The 21,126-nt window shown below is 35.7% G+C and overlaps 1 protein-coding gene across 18 annotated transcripts in view; it reads right to left on the reverse strand.

Annotated features, from left to right (window-relative positions):
* The window catches only part of QKI (QKI, KH domain containing RNA binding), a 162,581-nt gene that overhangs the window by 35,997 nt on the left and 105,458 nt on the right, over positions 1–21,126 (reverse strand). For all 18 annotated transcript variants that reach the window (XR_012433282.1, XR_012433281.1, XM_045390386.3 and 15 more), the window contains exon 4: positions 6,140–6,283. Coding sequence is in view for 16 of the 18 variants with exons in the window: in XM_045390386.3 (XP_045246321.1) it covers positions 6,140–6,283 (144 nt within the window). In the remaining 2 variants the exon portion in view is untranslated. The remainder of the gene's footprint in view (positions 1–6,139; positions 6,284–21,126) is intronic.

Below are 21,126 nucleotides of genomic sequence, written 5' to 3' on the forward strand. Positions count from 1 at the left end.
GGCCCAGAGGTGAGAAGACTGAAGGTTTAAGAAATTCCAATAAATACAGAACGACTCAAGCTGTGGTAGGATGCGGAAGATGTGTACATATAAGTGTGTGCTTCAGGTATAGCAAAAAGTAAAAAAAAAAAAAAAAATGAAACCTGAAAGGTAAGCTATGGCAAATCACAAAGAAACTTGTAGGCCGTGCTAAGGAGTTCTGTATTTTTTTCTCAGAGTAAGGAGGAATCACTAAAAAATCTTCAAGCAGGGAAAGGTAATGACAGACTACAAAATAAAGATGGGTTTGAGAGGCCACAGAAGAAGGAATACCAGTTGTGGGGTTCTGATACAGACATGGTTTGAAGTAGGTAAAGGCAATGGGGATGAAGGAAGGTAAGCAAATCTGAGAGAGACAGGAAGTAACCTGACTGAACTTGGTGTTTTTTCGGGACCATGGTAACAAGTTACAAAGTCTAAACTGCCCAACAGAATACTGAAGGAACAAGAAAAGTGTAACTGAGAATTCCAAAACAAAAGACCTGTAATTTCTGTTAATCCACAAGGTAACTGAGCATCTGCTACTTAAACTGTCAACAATACAAAATTATGAGCATCACTATTAAAGGTAAATTTCAAGATAAAATATCCGCCTTTGAAAATATTTAGGCAATGATAAACTAATGAGCCTTATGTTGCATTTTTATAGAAGTCCAAGCAACTTCTGTAAAAACAGTAACATTGAGTTGGCAAGGAACTGCTATTTCTGTACATTTTCTCTCCAACTTGAATTAATGCATTCATTTTATAATCAGCATTTTTAAAGAATACAATTGCAAAGCAGTATTAGACAACATCACAAAGAAACAACAAACTTTTATAAAGCAAGTATGTGCTAGGTATTATGCTAAGTATTCTCCATGTATCACCTCATTTAATCTTCACAAGAACTGCAGGGGTTTATAATGCTCCAATCTTCTTTTTTCCCCGCTAAGGGACAGGGTCTTATTCTGTCACCCAGGCTGTAGTATAGTGGTGCTATCATAGCTCAACTTCCTGGCCTCAGTGATCCTTCCACATTAGCCTCCCAAGTAGTTGGGACCACAGGCATGTGCTACCAAGCCCAGCTACTTTGTAAATTTTTTTGTATAAAGGGGTCTTGCTATGTTGCCCAGGTTGGTCTAGAATTCCTAACCTCAAATGATCCTCCCACCACAGCCTCCCAAAGTGTTGGGATTACAGGCATGAGCCACCATGCCTGGCCATGTTCCAATCTCATAGATGAGACAATTAAGACGGTTAAAAGTCACAAAGCTGGGATTCAAAAACCAGGAAGTGAGTTCTCAAAAATACAATGTATTCTGTCTCCCACATTTATTTAAGTAAAAAACCAAATCGCTTGATGCTTCAGGAAAATTCAGTTATTTTATGCATTTCTATAGTGAAGATGAAGGAACTGATTTTACCTTATGACAAGATTCAATCATTTATTTTTCAGTTTACTAGGTTATTGCTATGTGCTGGGCACTATGCTAAACACTAGAAATAAAAATGGTAAGCAAGACAAGAGATTATAGGTGACTGGGTAAATAGAAAATTTTAAAGATACTAACAATACCCAGTTGATCCTCAAACAACAAGGGAGGGTTAGGTTGTTAGGGACACAGACCGCATCAAAAATCCTTGTGTAACTTTCAGCTCTCCCCAAATGTAACTACTAATAGTCCACTGTTGTCTGGAAGCCTGACAGCTGATCAACATATATTTTGCATGTTTTGTATGTGTTATATACTGTATTCTTACAATAAAGTAAGCTACAGAAAAGAAAATGTTATTAAAGCGGGGTGTGGTTGCTCACACCTGTAATCCAAGCACTTTGGGAGCCAGAGGCAGGAGGATCACTTGAGCTCAGGAGTTTGAGACCAGCCTGGGCAACGTAGGGAGACCCTCTCTCTACAAAATAAAAAAAAAAAAAAAAAATTAAATTTAAAAAGAAAATGTTAAGAAAATCATAAGGAAGAGAAAATACATTTACTATTCATAAAATGGATCACCATAATGTCTTTATCTTTGTAGCCTTCACACTGAAGAGGAGGAGGAGTTGTTAGTATTGCTGTCTCATCAGTGGTAGAGGCAGAAGAGGTCGGGAGGTGGAAGGGGAGGCAGGAGAGGCAGACACAATTGATGTAAGTTTACAGAAATACATAATAATTTCTGCCTTTTATCTTTTTCATATCTCTAAAAGCATTTCTATACAATACCAATCCTTTTTCCACCACTTACTTTAGTTTCAATGCCCATATCACCCATGTCGTAAAAGAATCCAAAGCAGTCTTATATAATCGGAACCCTTCTGCCAGACAGTCTAACGTCCACCTGTTTTCTGGTACTGTTTCCTCTATATCTTCCTCACTGTCTGGCACTGGTTAAGAAGCACTTATCTTCATCAAATCGTCTTCTATTAATTCCTCTGGTGTGGCATCTATTAGCTCTTAAGATTTCTCCAAGATCCACATCTTAAAATCCTTCACCCACCACCTTTTCTGCCACATCCACAATCTCTTTCAGGACTTCCTTGACTGGCTCTGCACCAAATCCAGTGAAGTCATGCGCCAACACTGGACACAATTTTGCCCCCCCGCTAGGAATTTATTGTTTCGACCTTGACGTCTTTCATGGCTTTTTCTGTAATAATAATGGCGTCTTCAACAATGTAATCCTTCCAGACATTCATGATGTTCTATATGGGTTCTCTTCCCTAGCAATCCTTTCCATAGAGTACGATATGTAAAGAGCCTCAAAGGTCCCTATGACCCCCTGAGCTGGAAGCTGAATTAGAGATGTGTTTAGGGGCAAGTACACCACTTCGATGCCTTCACTGTTGAATTCATGAGGCTCTGGGTGGCCAGGGGAATTGCCCAAAATTCAAAAGAACTTTAAAAGATAGCCCCTTACTGACAATAGTACGCTGACTTCAGGGACAAAGCATCGATCAAACCAAACTAGAAAAAGGGTTCTCATTGTCCAGGCCATCTTGCTGTACAACTGAAAGACTGGAAGCTGGTGTTTATCTTTTCAAGACTCAGGGATTAGCAGGTTTATAGATATGGGCAGTCCTGATCAGAAACCTGATTTATATTTGCATAAAACAGTAGAGTTAGCCTATCCATGCCTTAAATGCTGGTGCTCACTTCTTTTCCTTACTAATAAATGTCCTTTATGGCATTTTCCCCTCCCAGAATAGGGTGCTTTCATCCGCATTAAAGACCTGTTCACACAGATGAACTTTCTCCTCAATGATTTTCTTAATGGCATCTGGGAACTCATCTGTTGCCTCTTGCTTAGCAGCTGTTTTTCCTGTTATCTTGACACTTTTTAAAGCCAAACCTTTTTCTTAAACTATCAAACCATCCTTTGCTGGTAATAAATTCTCCAGCTTTAGATCTTTCACTTTCCTCTTGCTTTAAGTTGTCATATACTGACTTCGCTTTTACTCAAATCATATTAGAGTTTATAGGTATGCCTTTCTCATAGTAATCCTGCACCCACATAAAAGCTGCAACTTCAACAGGTGATAAACAGATAATTTGCAAAAGGTGCAAGGTTTTTGTGGCATAGCTGCAGAGGTGGCTTCACCAATTTCCTTTACTTCTTTCCTTTCCCTGTACCCGACCCCCAATGATTTCACTTATCTTGAAATGGTGGTAACCACAACTGCAGAACCTCAATCTACATATGAAGCAATTCAACTTTTTCTCATAATGTCATGACTTATCTCTGTTTCTTGGAAGCACTTCCATCATCACTAGTGGAATTCCCATGGGTTCCCTGGTACTACTCAAGGTTTACAGTTCATACTAAACACGATTAAAAATACTCAAGAACTGTGAGAGATCACTTTTTACCGCAATAATGCAATTTACCAAAGACACGAAAAGCTCATTTGAGATGATGAGAGTCACAATGCATTTAAAGTGAATACTCGCAACACTTGAGCTCACCATAATAGTAACAGGAGGCAGCTATGAAATTACTGCAGTAGTGCACTATGTATTACAGTTAAGGTTTAATATACTGAATCTTGACATCTGATGACACTTCTCGACTGTGAATGGCACCATGTACAATAAGTGTTTTCAAGTATAATGTCTGATACATTTTAACTTATAATTTTTTTGCTATATTTTATGGTAGTAAATGAGAAAACAGGCTAGCATATACATACATTTTTTGCATTGTATCTAATTTTTCCAATTTTTTTCAACATTTCAGGCTACATGGTTCATCTGTGCATTTTTTCAAATTGTTGCAAATCTCCAAAAAATTTTCCAATAGATTTATTTTTGAAAAAAATCCACTTCAAAAAGTGGACCTGCACAGTTCAAATCTGTGTAGTATGTGCTATGATCAGGGCAAAAGTGTACTTTGGAAGAACATGTGTTGTGGGTGGTTAAGATTGGTCTTTTCAGTCAACTAGCCTACCATGGTATTCTCATAAAAAGAACTTAAATTAAGATAATTTGATAATACTACTGAATACACTGATACTACTGAATACTGAATACTACTACTGAATACACACATCAAACTATGAAGATTAATCCTATAAATATTTCTAGCAAAAAAAGCAAAAACAAATCAACCTCAAGATATGTATTCAAAGACAAACAATTTTTAAAACAAAAGGATCCTTAGGTCATTTACACTAACTCCCTGGTTTTGTAAGTGTGGTAATAGATACAGAGAGGTCAGAACTAACTTTCTGAAAAACACAGCTTCTAACTCAGTGCTCTTTCCCAGTTTAATACCTTTTCAGAACTAAAGTGGCTTACAGAATGATCAGAATAAATCTAATAGGTCAGTAAAAGTTTCAATACTGCACACTGATCTATTTGCTATATTAGATGAACTCATTTGCTTAGTATAAAATGAGCTGAATATTATTGGATACACTTAGCAATAAAAGTCAATGTTAACTTTTTCTGATCATGACACTAATAGCCCAGTATACTTTCAAAAATCTCCTTTTCTGTACAGTTTTTCAATACCACACAATTAAGGAAAATGAGAAAGATTCCATGGTTTAATATTACACAAATATAGATTTTAGTTTATGTTTAACCTGCTCATTTTTTAAAAATAAAATCTATCAACAGAATTTACACAAAACTTTTATTCCAAGGAATTAATTTCATCAAGTTAATGGGAAATGTTTATGATCTCTGAGTTTACTTGTTGAATAAATGACTAGGGTAATAAAGAATAGGCTATCTGGGAAATAAAAAGCAGCAGGTACCTTAACAAAATGCCAATACTTTTTGTTGGACACAATACTAACAGTATTCCTAGTTTTTTCTTTTCGTTTTTGAGACACGGTCTCACTCTGTCACCCAGGCTGGAGTGCAGTGGCGCGATCTCAGCTCACTGCAACTTCTGCCTCCCAGGCTCGATTCTCATGCCTCAGCCTCCCAAGTAGCTGGGATTACAGGTGACTGCACATTCCCAACTAATTTTTTGTATTTTTAGTAGAGATGCAGTTTCACCATGTTGGCCAGGCTGGTCTTAAACTCCTGACCTCAGGTGATTCACCCACCTCAGCCTCCCAAAGTGTTGGGATTACAGGCATGAGTCACCGCGCCCAGCCCTAGCTTTTTCAATAGCAAATTAGGGTCCACATTTCCATATAGTTTTACTAATATAAGAAAAAAAAAATTAATGGCCCAGAAAACCAGTAATTTATTTTTCATTTCCCGTTAAAAACAAACAAACAAACAAACAAAAAAACTCTAGGAGTAGTGCAATTATTATTGCTAAAAATATTAAAGGGTTAAGTAACAATAAGGAGCCAACCCAAGGAAGGGGGGCAGAGGGAAGAGATGGGGAAAGAGAAACCGGGAGGGAAGGAGAACTGAGAACACAAAAGCGTCTGGATAATTTCTTATGAGATGTCACCCTCCAAAATCCCTTTTAATGTCTAAGGACCCCTAAATATGAACTTTACGTTTTTATTATCTTAGAAATATCAGTTAGGTGTTTTTAATTTTATGCTTAAATAAAATTTCTAACAACCAATAACCTATTCCTCATAAACATCACAATAACTTAAAATAAACTGACAAAAAAGGACAAGGCCCAAATCTAAGGTCTGGAAATTACTTACTGCAGGTACCAATAATTTCTTCACTTCTTCAACTGCTCTCTTCAATTTGATTTCTGCTCTGTTCTGAGCATCTTCCACAGTGATTAGTACATGTAAATCTTCATTTAGATGCTCCCAATTGGGCTTGCCTCTATTTTGCTCCTCCTAAAAAATTTACAGAGTACACAATTAAAATTTTTCTCTTTAAAGAGAGTACATCTTTCATAATACTAACCTGTTGTCAATTATTTAAGCTGTGTTTGCATTATTTTGCTATGACGGCATTACAAGTCTTGGAATTATTTTCCTGGGTCCTCAAAGCTTGGTTGAATGTGATACTACTGGGTCAAATGATAATTAATTCAACAAGTATTTGCTGAGCACGTACTTTCTACCAGGCACAGAACCAAATGCTACAAGATCAGCCCCTAGCATGCTCCTATGCACTAAGAAACATAGATCTGATACTGTCCTTACATTACCATGAAAAACACTTTGAGAAACATATCATTATTTCTGCATTTTACTTATGAGTAAACAGAAGGTCATCAAGGTTAGGGGGGTTACTTCTCAATGTCACACAGCTAACAGGCTGTCAATTTAGGAGCTGAATCAAAGTTTTCATTCTCCAATTCAGTGATCTTTCCACTTCATTACAACTGTTTTTAATGATATTGGCTGTCTTCAGCATTAGAAAAGGTATTTTGCGTATAGATGTTATTGTGTAAGATGACTGCCACTTGTTTTAAGTACTTCATATGGTAATTATGAAATAGTTTTATCTACATTCCCATCAGACCATACTTTAAAATTAACTGTAAGGCTACTCTTTAATTATATCAAGTCATAAACACTAGTTTCATAGAGAATATCTGTATTTCATTTCCTTAATGCCTTCTAGTAAGAAATATCCCCATGTTGAAAACCTGGTCAAGCTACAGGGAGGTTAAATAGAGTTGGTCATAATTTCAGAATCGCTGTTTCAAGAGAAAGTGTTTTTAAATAAAATAAGAATATAAGTAGTATATAAATGGCATATATAAATGCACCTGGCACAGAGCAAGGTACCAGGCAAACAATAAATATCTGCTGTTGTTGGACCTTTATTTTAGAAGTTACCATTTACCTAATTGCTAGATTCCAATAAAAGAAAATAAAGCAGGCATAATAAAACTGCTTTCTGCAACAATTCACATAGATTTTAACAGTAAATGCTTCTGCTTTATTTTTAATTAATACATCTTTAGGATGAAAATGTATCCACATATTTTAAGGGAATACAGAAAAAAAAAAAAAATCAGACACAATCCTATGCTGGGCCGTCTATGTATTTCCAAAGAGTGAACTCTGAGTCAGCACAGTATTTTACAGGGGTACCATCTGTCCAACACTATGTGAACTACCAGCTCAGAATATCTGACTGTTTCAACATAAGGTCACATTACATTCTTTTTGATGATGTCGTATCTTTACAAAGCTAGGTTTTAGCGGTTGCTGTAATAAAAATCAAGTCCATACAAAAATCCATGTGGAATAAGAAAAGAGGGTGGCAGTATAAAAATCTGATTCCAAAGTTTGAGAATTTAAACAGCACTCAAGAAAATACAAATGCTATTAGTAAAAATGTGGTTATTTACCAAAAAAATGTATAGTGTGTTTCAACTCACTATTTAATATAAATACTAATTGTTTGTAAATATTTAATAAACATAATTCTGAAATATTTATTTTTGACTAGGGTACACCATGCAAACTAACGGGGAAACCAAGGAGTCAATGAATCAAGAAATTGGAAACCTTGGGGTTATCTGTATGGCAAGAAATAAAATGTGTATTAATATCTCTACTGTGGCAAGAAAAATTAGTTTTGTTATCCAGATTTCAATTGTTATGTTCAAGAATGCTAACTATTTTCTCACCAAAATTCGTATTTCTATTTATTTATTTATTTTATTATTATGTTTTTTTTTTTTTTTTTGGAGAGAGACCTACAAAAGCTACTAGTCTGGCATTATTTGGTGGGCCTAGAAGTGCACCTATCTGCCTAAATGCATATGTATGAGGGACTCCTGCTTCCAGGCAAGATACAGTAACAGGAACCAGATTCACCTTCCTGCTGAAACAACCAAAAAACTGGCAAAACACATAAACAAATTTCAAGCCACTGGACATCAGACAACTAAGGACAAATGATGCAAAGAGTTGGGAAAAACTGATGTAAGTCTACGACTGCCCCCACTCACTGGCTTGAGAGTCTCCAGACAACTCCATGAGGAGACTAAACAAGAGGGGGAAACCGAGGCAGCCAGAGCTCACAGGGTCCTGGAAGAGCTGCCACTCAAATATTCAGCTGAACACTGATCATTGCATACTCAAGAGGAAATTCCAGAGGCCAGGGAAGGAACCACCCAAAAGGATTCCAGGTCAAAGTGCCTGGCTCTAGAAAAGAACAGACTGAAAGACGTCAATGATTCCCCGGGGGTAAGGCACACAGAAAGGTCTTGCCTCAGTGGTAGGAAGTAACTAAACCTAATCTGAGCATTGTTCCAGTACAACTAAATACATTTTAAAAGTAAGACCAAATGCCTCAAATTATTTCCAACTAACTTAAATGTGTCCCAGGACAAAGCTCAAAGATATTTATACGAATATAAAAATATCCATCCAACAATGTAAAAGTCTGGCATACAATTAGAAATTAACAGGCATGCAAAGCAGCAAGAAAAATGCAATACATAATGAGACCGTCCCCCCCACCAATCAAGCCACTCAAACCAATCTAGAAGTGATACAGATGTTATTACAAAGACATTAAAAGCTCTATGTGTGTGTCAAACACTGATGCATATAAACACTAATACAATGAAAATGGAGGAACATTTATAATAAAATATATTTGAGAAAAACTTAAGAATAAAAACTAAAATTGTGACTTGCCACAGAAACCTTTATACATGGAGAAAAGCCAGAGAATTTAAAAGGAATAATATTTTCATGATAGAAACAAAGTTGCAGTATTTGCCATTTTGCTTTATTGCAGGAATACATTTTTAAGGTGTAAAACACCTTGGCCAATGCATACTCTTATTAACTCAACAACTTAAATGATAATTAAAAATATAAAAACAGGAGAAAGCTACATCTACCCTGTTGGCTTCAAACTAAACATTTTTGCTTACACTTTTAAAAACAATTGAAAGAGCAAAAACTTTCAAAGATGGAGAAATTAATGGGAATTGTGTACTTCCACTCCCACCAAAAATTTTTCTACAACACTGTAGAGTTTAATATGTACAAACTCGGCCAGGAACGGTGGCTCATGCCTGTAATCCCAGCACTTTGCGGGGCTGAGGCAGGAGGACTGCTTGAGCCCAGGAGTTCAAGGCCAGCCTGGGAAACACAGTGAGACCCTGTGTCTATTATAAATAAATAAGATGTCCAAATTCATAAGAAATAAGAAAATGGGAAAGGAAACCATTTAAAAATTAAGAATCTAGAAAGCAGATGGTTAACTTAAAATTTAGCAGACTTTAGTTAAGAAACTTATTTCCTTGCAATCCCCCAATCCCCCCCAAAAATATGGAGGAAATGGGCAGCAGTGAAAATCGGGGTGAGGGTGGGGCTGAGATTGCAGGACTAGATGAACTCTCATTGAAACAGCAGCTCAATCCCCATATCCCCTATCCACAAATGGCTAGCTATCAAGCACCCCCTAATTCCCAGCAACAGACCAGAAACTGATTCCAAAAGGAAGTAAAACACTTGCTGAAACTGCATTAGAAGAACAGTTGACAGGGTAACTTCCACACTGACGGCTGGGCTGGCCGGCCATCTCCCCTGCTCCACATGCAGAGCAAGGGAACCCAGGCCCACATCTTGGGGACAGGAGACTTGAACAACTGACCCTGGCTTCAGAGAGTTAAGAAAAAACACTACAATGCTGAAACAAGTAAAGAATGCTCTATTTAAAAATTCTGAATACAAATAGAAACTCCTGTAACTAAAAATATGGGAGAAAAGATGAAACACTTGATAGAAAGTTGGAAGACAAACTTAGGAACTCTCCCTCTAAGTAGCAAAAGACACAGAGAAAAAAAATGGTGCAGAACTGTGTAATAGTAGAAGACTAGTCCAAGAGGTTCAGAAACTGAAATGACAGATGTCCAACTACCAATATAAAGAAAAAGAAAGCAGAGGGAGAAAAATCATCAATGTTACACATTTTACGCAAAACTGAGGGATCTGAGCTTCCAGACGAAAAGGACCCCGAGTTTTCACCACAAGGAATAAATGAAGTGGACACTTCAAAATCAAACAATGTAGCAACTGAAAGTAAACACTAAAAGCACCTCTTTTAGTGTTTTGGAGGGTGTGAGGTGTGAAGAGAGAGACTGACCAACCCCTGTTTTCCAAATCAGGCCTCAGAAAATCTTTCATGCATGCAAGTGTCACACAAAAAAAGGCTTTGAGGTCATGCTACCCAGAAGCCACATTTATTCTACTGTAGTCCATTCCAGCTCAAGAAGAGTTAAAGTAAATTCCTTCAGTGAATTTGGAGTTTAGTAATTATTTAATACAAACACTATTTTTCCCTGTGATTTCATTCTGTTTCTTAAGCAGATTATAAAGGCAATCTGGAATTGGCAAATTTTATAGAGAAATCAATAAAACACACCCCAAAAGGTCCTCTTTTAGTCATAAAGTAAGTATAGATACAATTATAGGATGGTTACTTCTGAACTCAAAATATCCATAGTAACAATCCACTCGCAAAACCCATTTTCTCACTTTAATAAATAAATCAGGACACAGAAAAGGTTGAAATAAGCAGACAGGAGGGATGACAATATGGACGCACACCAAAAATGCTGTATTTATCAGTAACTGTGTTCTATGAGGCATTCGTTTCTTTTTACAATTATGTTTCAAATCATCTTTCAGGGGTTAACAGCTGAGATATTGATGTGGAAAAAAATAGCTCATGACTACCATAATGTCTGTTTTACAGTTACTAAAAAGCAGTATCATTTCATAATATATGTGACACTAAATCTTCAGCAATATAGAAGAACACAGTTTTGCATCAATATAATACCAAATTTACATTTTCCAGCACAGTACTGTCCCCTGATTTCTGAACCTCCAATTCAACTGCCAACTAGAAATGTGTACTTCAATCTCTAAAGCAGCCTGAACTCCACATGTCCAAACTGGGGTTCATACCTCCCTGCTTCAAATCTGTCCACAATTATGTCTTAGCTATTACTCATCCTGAATGAATTTTCTGAATCAGCGTGGATTTTTAGAACTTGCGGCTTTATAGGAAATCTCTGAAACATAGTCATGGCTTACTTGTGCTTTGACAGAGACTGGCTGCTGCACATGCACCCATTCATGTCTATCCACACTAACTTGAAGTGCTGTGTTCATTCACTTCCCATGACAGGCTCAGATTTGCTCCATGCTGTATATTGGCCATTCCCCAAACATGGATTTTGATACCCATAAGTTTATGGAAGCTATCACCTACATCTACAATGCCTCCTTTCCCCTTCTTTAATACTTATCTTTTTTTTTTCTGTATCATATAGTAACTTAGTTATCTGTGCATTGTCTTTTTCTAGCTATTAGAAAGTCTGCTCCAAGTTGAATATCAGAATCGTCTCATTGATTTTCATACTCTTGACAGTAGGTACACATTCATTTTACACATATCTGGCTCTAAACAAGTATTTACTGAATTGAATAACTGAACTTTTATGATTGAAGAGCATCATTAAAATCAAATATCGAACTGTGCATGAATATGCTGCAGCTTTCCCATAGTGCTCTGCTGTACTCATGATTATTGTGTCTGTTTAGATAATCCTTCATATATTCGCCCTTGCTCATGTATCTTGGTTTCTGGGACTGCTTCTTTCTTTCTCCTTGGTGACCAGTTGTACATGACAATTTTTACTCCATTTCTTGTTCTCTTACTTCTAGTCAATTCTCCCAGATTTTCTACAATAACGCTTACGAGGTCCGGTTTTCACACCCCATCAAAGACTGCTTTTCTTTTACTCTAAAACCTCAGTGCTACCTTGTTTTGACGTATCAGAAGAACAGGAAACAAGATGGGTCAAAAGTATTTTTAAAACTGCAAGACTCAAGTTCTATCTCAATATAACAGCAAAGTGACAGCAAAGGCAAATTACATACAAATACTATATGTATAAATATGTTCAGAGCTCAAAACCATTAATCTTCCATCTTTTTAGGGTGCAATAACAAGAGAGGTTCCAAGGAAATGGAAAATAGCTTTATTTATACAGCAAATTAAAATTTAGTAGCATATTAAGCAACTTTATAATTCATTCACACTTGATGGCAGAGCAGATAGTCACAATTATTAATGATTCTTTATTATGGTCTATATTCTTGACAAGTATACTATGGTGAGATAAATTAGCCTAAGGTGATGATAAACAAACTTAAAAATGAAAATGATGATCGCAATTAAGCTTTTATCAAACACTTACTGTTTGCCAAGGACAATGCTAAGCAATATAAATACATCACCTCATTCAATCCTCGTAAGTTACATGAACATGGGACTATCGGTCTTACCAACATTTCACATGATTTAGTCAAGTCAGGCAGTAAGTGTTGTACCACCAAGCTACCATACCTAGCTAGAGTAACTTTAGAGCATGCACCCTCAACAACTAATTCCTAGCACAACATATCACCTACATGAGAAATTGTCCTAAAACAGCATCATAAAATAGTGAAAAATCAGAAACAGAACACAGAATAGTGGAATCTCTAGAATTTTTTACTTTACCTTTTTACCTTTAAATATTTTTGTGTAGAATTCTAAGCACATCTTGTCCTCACAGAATTCTAGAGCTGGTGGGGACTTTGAAGGCAGATAAAGGGGTAGATGAGATTATTTAGTAGATTTGGTTTTGTCTTTCTGTATTCGTCCTATCTCCTAACTTCATGCCAAGTATTCTTTCTCCATAAATGAATTTCTGAGTAAGTCACATCCACAATAATGTCAAGAACTGGGAGAAACATCTGCTATAACAGATCTCTTTGCACCTACAAAAATGTTTTCTCCCTAAATGAGAGATTCACCTATCAAATTACAATGATACATACATACAAAAAGGATAAATCTGTAGCTATTTCACTTACATAAAATTCCTCTAGTCTTTAAAGTTTTAAATAGGTGAGGTTGTTAAAACTAAAATTAGATCTTAATATACAATGCATATTTCCAACATTATTACTAAGTTAGGACTAATTAACCCCATTGTTTATAACTAAATTTTACTACTTTTCAATAAAATAGCTTCCATTTCATTTTTGAAGCCACTGTATACAGTGATGTAAAACTACGAAGTAAAAAAATAATCTCAATATTTGAGAAACCACTTTTGTTTTGGATTTTTGAAAAACTTTCAGTCACTGCTCTATGAAGTTTAAAAGTATGCTCTAATTACAGTATCTGTTTGAACAACGGGATTCTATAACATGAAGGATTAGAGCATACTGACTGTCCCACCCCTGCTGACAAACTCTTTTAGTTATGCATTTGTAGTCAAGCAAATGAGCATAAGACTGCTGCTCCTACTGTGCTCTTGTGAAAGTTCACACGCCAAAACTTCTCCAAACAGAATTCAAAAGTGTTACATACTGACGCAAACCAAGGTTCCAATAACATGCTTGTTGTGAATATATACATTTTAAGATACATATTAAAGCTTAGACATATTACCATGTCCAGTTGTACATATAATCTTAGATTAGTTGAAGAAATGTTCATTGAGAAACTGGGCATAAAGTAGATTTCACACAATTTAATTCCTCACTGACTCAGTTACAAAAGTAGACCTCAAAAAACTTTTAAAAACTTGAACATGAGTCCAACAAAACCTACATTTTCAAAGCAAATTATTTTTTAATAAAATATGAAAATTAGGATAATTTTATATTCAGTCCGTTGAAATCATCATCTAGGAAAGTCATTCAGCAGGCATTCAACAAATACTTATTAAATGAAGCACAAAGGAACAAGTTGCTAAATTCAAGTAACTTTTATTGTGTTAAGCCAAATAATTTCCAAGTTAAAAACAACAGGACTGTAACATCTATCTCCTACAGACACAGTACTTATTGACTGCCAGGTCTGTTTTCCAATTTTCATACATTAATTCTTCTAATTTAATTGTTAATTATTTTATGTCTAAACTAAATTTATGTAACCCCAGTACTAGCCAAATAATACTATTCTGGCCCCACGATGACCAAAATGAGCGAGATTTCTCTGATATGAGCTAGTTTTAGCATGCCGAAACTGGACAAGATCAGTTGAAAAGTTGAGTATGATCTTGATGAAACACAGTTAAGGCTGAGAAGAGTGAATTAAATATATACAAAAAGTTTCCCATAAAAAGACAAAAATCATCAAGTGATTTGTTATTTCCCAACAACTTTAAAGCTGACTAATATTTAACAAAAATAGTGATGATAGAAATAAATGATTGTTGGGAAATCCTTTTATAATAGAAACTTTGGGCTGAGTTCCTGTTGCTAACAAGCACCCATATAAAATTAGTTACTGTCCATCAAAGCACAAAATATTTCCTCACAGCATTAAAATAATCCTTTCACTAATTCATATGTGAGATTTTGTACACTAGGTCTTATTCTCACTATCATCTAGGGACACAAGGTAATTAAAAGGCACAGAAAAATGAAATAACTTTTAGAATGTGATGTTTTAAAATACTCAACTGAATATTTACTGATAGTATACCAGGGGAAAAATACATAAATAAAAGACTAACATTTCTACCTATACTCATTTTCCTCCCTAAATCATCAAAATCCCAGTTTCAATAATCATCTTTCAATCAAATTTACCCCTTCCAGGTTCTCCCAGACAGGATGTTCCCTGAATACTCCCATTCTATTATTTTTTCTTTTAACATAATCAGTATGGTATGTATGATTCCTAAAAAGTTTCAAGAAGTATGGAATCAGACTCCTCTCCATATCCTTTAGCACAGACTTTTTAATAAGTGCTCCCTAGAGCACAGCATGAGATACAAAAATAAAGTTAGTGCAGTCAATATCAACCAAAACAAAAAACATATAGGGCTTTACACTCAGCACTTGATATTCATAAAATAACTAATCCTTTCAACAATCTTAGAGGTAGGCATTATTATAATCACCTATTTCTCATTTAAAAATGAGATAAACTAATGGGCAGAAACCTAATGCAATGTACTCAGTTAAACTGACTTCAGATGACACTGTCTGCCTTTGAAGACCTGACAACTACCTATTAAGAAGAAAGGCTAAATACAATACTTAAAAGCCAACATAATGAAGATTATAACTATTTCATTGAAAATGATAAAAAGAAACAAGATGGCCAGGCGCGGTGGCTCACGTCTGTAATCCCAGCACTTTCGGTGGCTGAGGCGGGGGGATCACGAGGTCAGGAGTTTGAGACCAGCCTGGCCAACATGGCAAAACCCCATTTCTATCAAAAATACAAAAATTAGCCAGGCGTGGTGGCAGGCGCCTGTAATTCCAGCTACTCGGGAGGCTGAGGCAGGAGAACTGCTTGAATTCGGGAGGCAGAGGCTGCAGTGAGCTGTGCCACTGCACTCCAGCCTGGGCGACAAGAGCAAGACTCCGTCAAGAAAGAAAGGAAGGGAAAGGAGGGAAAGGAGAGAGAGAGAGAAAGAGGGAGGAAGAGGGAAGAAGGAGGGGGAGGGAGAGAGAAAAGGAAAAAAAAAAGGAAACAAGATGTTTTGAAAAATCCAGATACAGCCTGTCTCAAGCAAAGGTCATTAACAGGTTCACGTACTGACGTTTTAAGGAGAGAGTGAGAATGGCAGCACATGGTTCACTGTGCAAATGCTCCATTTTTCAGAGGGAATTTTATTTAGGTATAAATCCCACAGAGATTCAACACAAAACAACTGTTTTACAGTAGTATTTTAAAAATGCGAATGTTTAATATTCATTTTCTGATACTCTAAGGAATTTATGATACCACACTTACTAATCACTTAATAGCTGTTTAGTGTTAAGCAAAATGCTTGAACTCATCTATGCCTCACTGTCCTCATCTACAAAAGAGAGACAAATATAGTACTAACATCTCAGAGCTACGATGAGTTTTAAGTGTTCGGATAGCACATAGAGTAGTACCCATTATATAAGAGCTCTGAAATTAATATTCCCATAATGTAACTATGGTATGGACAGGCTGGAATCTAGAATAGATGATTGTAGAAAATTAAACAGAAACACTGGGAAGGGATGACTGAACAACAAATGACATGACATGACTAGTGGTTATAATTTAGAAAAAGAAAACTGGAAATGCACTTTCAGAATAAAAAGTGCTAGCTTAATTTATTTTTTAACCAACTTAGTTAATAAAACTATATTAACCATTACATGAAAATAAAATTATTTTTAAATATAAAAAAAGCTTAATAAGGACACAACTGTAATCTTTGGGGTTTTAGACTGGAAGAGAGCTCGGTTGATCAAAGCACTAAACTGCCCTCCATGAAGGGTTTGGATCAGAAATGACACATAAAGGAGGACCGCTACAGTTTCCTGGAAAGTGGGATAAACCGTGACTTTTATTATGTCACAAGCAGTACACAACGAATAGTAAAGGGAATTTATAAAAACTTAATGAAATTGAAGGATGAGTTCAAATACTACCTATTCCTTAACTGTTTTCCACTACCCTACTCTATCCAAATTCATTCTCCCTAAGCCCCGCTTTGCTTCCATTGAATCTTATGGCTCTAAAATGATACTTACGATCATACCTTAATATTCCAGTGTACATAACAGTAAGCTCTAGAAAGCAAATACTGCTCCTTTTAATTTTTTGTATTATTCACAAGGCATTAAAAAAGAAAAGTTTGGTACATAACCAGTAGCTATTTCTCTTCTGTCCGGCACAGATCTGAACCTGCACTTTTTATATTTTCATCAGTTTTTAAAATATTAATTTCTGTATTTGTCTCATTTTTGTATAAACAAAGTAGCTCTGAATTCTACAAATGAAATCATGTCAAATACAAATATACTAGTTTCTCAACATATATGCATACTACCATAATTAACATACTACAAACTCATTTAAAAAGAACTATAGAATCCATGGTTTCTGTAATTACGCATTTATTCAACAAATGCTAAACTGTCCTTCTATATTAGGAACCATTTCCCTAAAATATCCACCATTTGTTATTAAATTTCTATTTAATTTGTTATTTGTTATTAAATTTCTAGAACATAAACTGAAAATAGCAAGTAACATAAAATATACTGATTACATGATTACTATGCTCCTAAGCCATATGATGCTTTCTCGTGCATTCTACATATGTATTTTTCTACATTAGTTAGGGAAAATAAATACCAGAAAAATTCAAGATTTACTTTAAAAACTCAGGCAATACTGAAAGAGAGTATTTTACCTGCCTTCTGTGAAATTAAAATGAAAAACACACAACTAAAGAACTGAACCAGAGTCCCATGATCTACCACCACAAGCAAAGTAAGAATTATGCTGAAGGATCCACATACCGTCTGCCCTACTTCCTCCTCAAGCAAAAGATCACAGCCTAATGTTATATATCAAGATTTCCAAAATGTAACAGAGCAACAGCGCATAGCTCATTACGTTACAAAAGGTGTTTCATCCTTGGAATGTTAAGATAGATGACTAACAGGAGCTCTTTCCATTATTTGTAGTTGGTAGGTTGCAATGTCCTATTCAACCTAGCGGCACTGTGGATATCTGTAGTGTTCGTACTGCCCAAATATTAATTCACAGCTGTCTTCATGTAATCGTGCACACATCAGTGAAAAGCAGTGACAGAAACACAACCGTGTAGAATAATGACTCTAGCTTATGACAATGTCCAGGAATATGTATGTGTGTATGGAAGAGCTATGTTGGCATAAATGAACTTGGAGATCCTCGGCAAGGAAATAGGCACATAATTTATAATTCCACGGGGCTTACCACAGTGCTAAACACTTATCCAGTACTCATATTTGCTGACTGATAAGCGGAATGTCAAAAGTTTGCTCCAAACCCTGAATTTTCATTTGCTCACTGGAGAACAGAGACAAAATGAAAAGAATTGGTTACTCACAAACACACACACAAAAAGGTCTCTCCCCACACTCCATACTCCCCAAAAATCAGACGAGTAGAAAATAGAGTGGGGGAAAGAACACGGACTCAAATGCCAGTCTTATTTCAGTGCCCCTGTAATCTTGAGCAACTCACTCATTATTTAATAAATATATAAATAATAATTGAGTTTCTACTACATCCTGTGAGTGAACAAGGTTTATGACAGGCAAGTGAACAGACATGCAAGCTCTCAAGGAGCCTACAGACTAGTAACTATTTATTTGCAATTGAGGGAGTGACACCAAAGTTCACTGTTATATAAAAGCACATATGAGAGCTGACTGATCAAGGTTATATGACAAAATGTTAACTATTTTTTGAAATCTTATTTTCTCATTTGTAAAGGTTACAAGGTTGCAGGGATTAAAGAAAGTATGTTGAAGACAGTGACTAGTTCATAATACTTAACACTTTTACTATGTAACTCCCATCCCTGTTCTTTCCAGTATCTTCCTTAAAAGATGGCTTTTTAGCTAACAGGGATTCCCCTTAATTCCACTGCAGGATGTCCTTTCTGTCATTATATTAACATAATCAAGCATAAGCACATCCTGCTTCCTCAATTAAGAAGCCTCAAAATCAAAGCCATAGTAAAAAAGAAATTAGCAATTAATCAATGATCCCTTTGGGTTAAAAAATATACAGGCCTGACACGGTGGCTCACACCTGTAATCCCAGCACTTTGGGAGGCTGACGTGGGCAGACCACTTGAGGTCAGGAGTTCAAGACCAGCCTGGCCAACATGGTAAAATCCTGTCTCCACTAAAAGTACAAAAATTAGCTGGGCATTGTAGTGTGCCCCTGTAATCCCAGCTACCTGGGAGGCTGAGGCAGGAGAATCCCTTGAATCCAGGAGGCAGAGGTTGCAGTGAGCTGAGATCGTGCCACTGCACCCCAGCCTGGGTGAAAGAGTGAGACTCTGTCTCAAAAAATAGATATGTAAGTGCCTGCCCGAAATTATTTGGGATGTCATAATTTTTTTCTTGGTAATGACTTTCAACCTTTGAAAGTTCTAGAATTAAGATTAGAGTAGTAAGAGCGAATCAAACACAATGTTAATAGTCTACATATGTTTATCTAAAATATTTGTTACATTTAAGGTTTAACACATTTAAATATCTGAAAGATTATCCTTCTAATTTCAATTGAAAAATATATAGACAGGTACCTACAACACATCCCATGATTCTCATAGGGATGGATCCAAAGCATGGTATTCCTTGTGCACAGTCAGGTGACAGCAGGTATAGCTACTAAGAAGAGCATGCCTCTATACTCATGGGCTGATATCTGGATGACATAATGTCTGATGCAGATTAAAAATCTAATACTAGATGGTGCAAATGCTTAGTGTATTAAATGGAGTTCTTTCTTCACTTAAATTCCAAAGTGTTAACATGTATCTCACACACCCATTCTTCTCAGCAGAAAAAAAGCAAGGGTAATTTTACATCATTAGAAAAACTAAGTGACTTTAGGTCCTCTAGGCATACATTTCTCCTACACTTACACCACCTCTGTCATCCAAAACCCATAATAATCCTAGACTTTTCTTCCAATCCTTTATTAAAGTTTGACTAACAAGATAACTATAAAAACTGATATATTTCTTATAACCCTTCATCATAATTTGATTAGCAAAACTACAAAAAGTGATAATGTAGCAGAGTATATTAAATAATGTAGTTTTTCTATTTTCTTGAAGATACTGATATCTTCACTTCCTTTGGGTAAGACTGATATGTACATTCAAATATGTTAATAACTTGAAAGCATTAAAAAAAAAAATCTTCAATGATGTTGCCAGCATGATTTGGACATAGGTCATACGAACCTAGCTAACAGCACCACTGCAAAGCCTTGTAGCTAATAGGTGGCAGTCAAGCTAAAACGAGACTGTCCTAAAAATTATCCTATCGTACCACCTTTTTTATTCTATAGTTTTGAAAACAGGTAAAAAAATAGCTGTATGAATGTCTTCCTTCATGAGTTACAATTAAGCAACTGACATTTATAATTTCCCCGAACACTATTTTAAAAAAATTCCTGCTAGCTAAAACCTAGACTGTTAGACTCATGATTTTTTTACTAAATGCCACTTTTTACATAGTCTATACATTATCTAGTGTTATGATGATGAGCTTGTTAAATGTTAACCATTTTATTATCTTATACTTTACTGTAAATACCTAAGAATTCAACTACATCAGCCAAGAAAACAGTAATCTCTCAGAGGAATACAAAATAAAAGTTCAGAGAATCCATGTTTTGTTTCCTTCATTAGAAATCATTTCAAGTATGTTCAAGTTTCAGAGATATGGAACTAAATTGAAATTCTTCAACTTCTCTCCCTGTTATCAACCCATTATAAAATCAGAAATTATTTGCTTCAGTCTTTGATAATAGCTCTAAATGTTTCACTGGTGACAAGAAAGTATTTTCAAAGGGTACGTTACTTGTCCACTAGTGATTAAAGACATCTTTCCTAAGACAAAAAGTAAGTCTACTCTTTCAGAGTATCTTTGGCCCACTTGCCCTTAATTAAGAAACAGATGTAACATGCCATTCTCAACACTAAAATGTGAATGCAATGAAAAACATTTTCTGAGATATTAAACACATTTTATATAACCACCATATAAAATCCCTGTAATGCTTAAAAAGCTATCATTAATAATTATTGTGGTTAATTTTGAGAGCAAGGGTTAATTTAAATGTTAATCGTAATCATTATAATTGGAGAAAACATCTTTTTGAAAATGACCAT

Source organism: Macaca fascicularis, chromosome 4 (assembly GCF_037993035.2).
Source record: "Macaca fascicularis isolate 582-1 chromosome 4, T2T-MFA8v1.1".
In the NCBI taxonomy this organism is placed as follows: domain Eukaryota; kingdom Metazoa; phylum Chordata; class Mammalia; order Primates; family Cercopithecidae; genus Macaca; species Macaca fascicularis.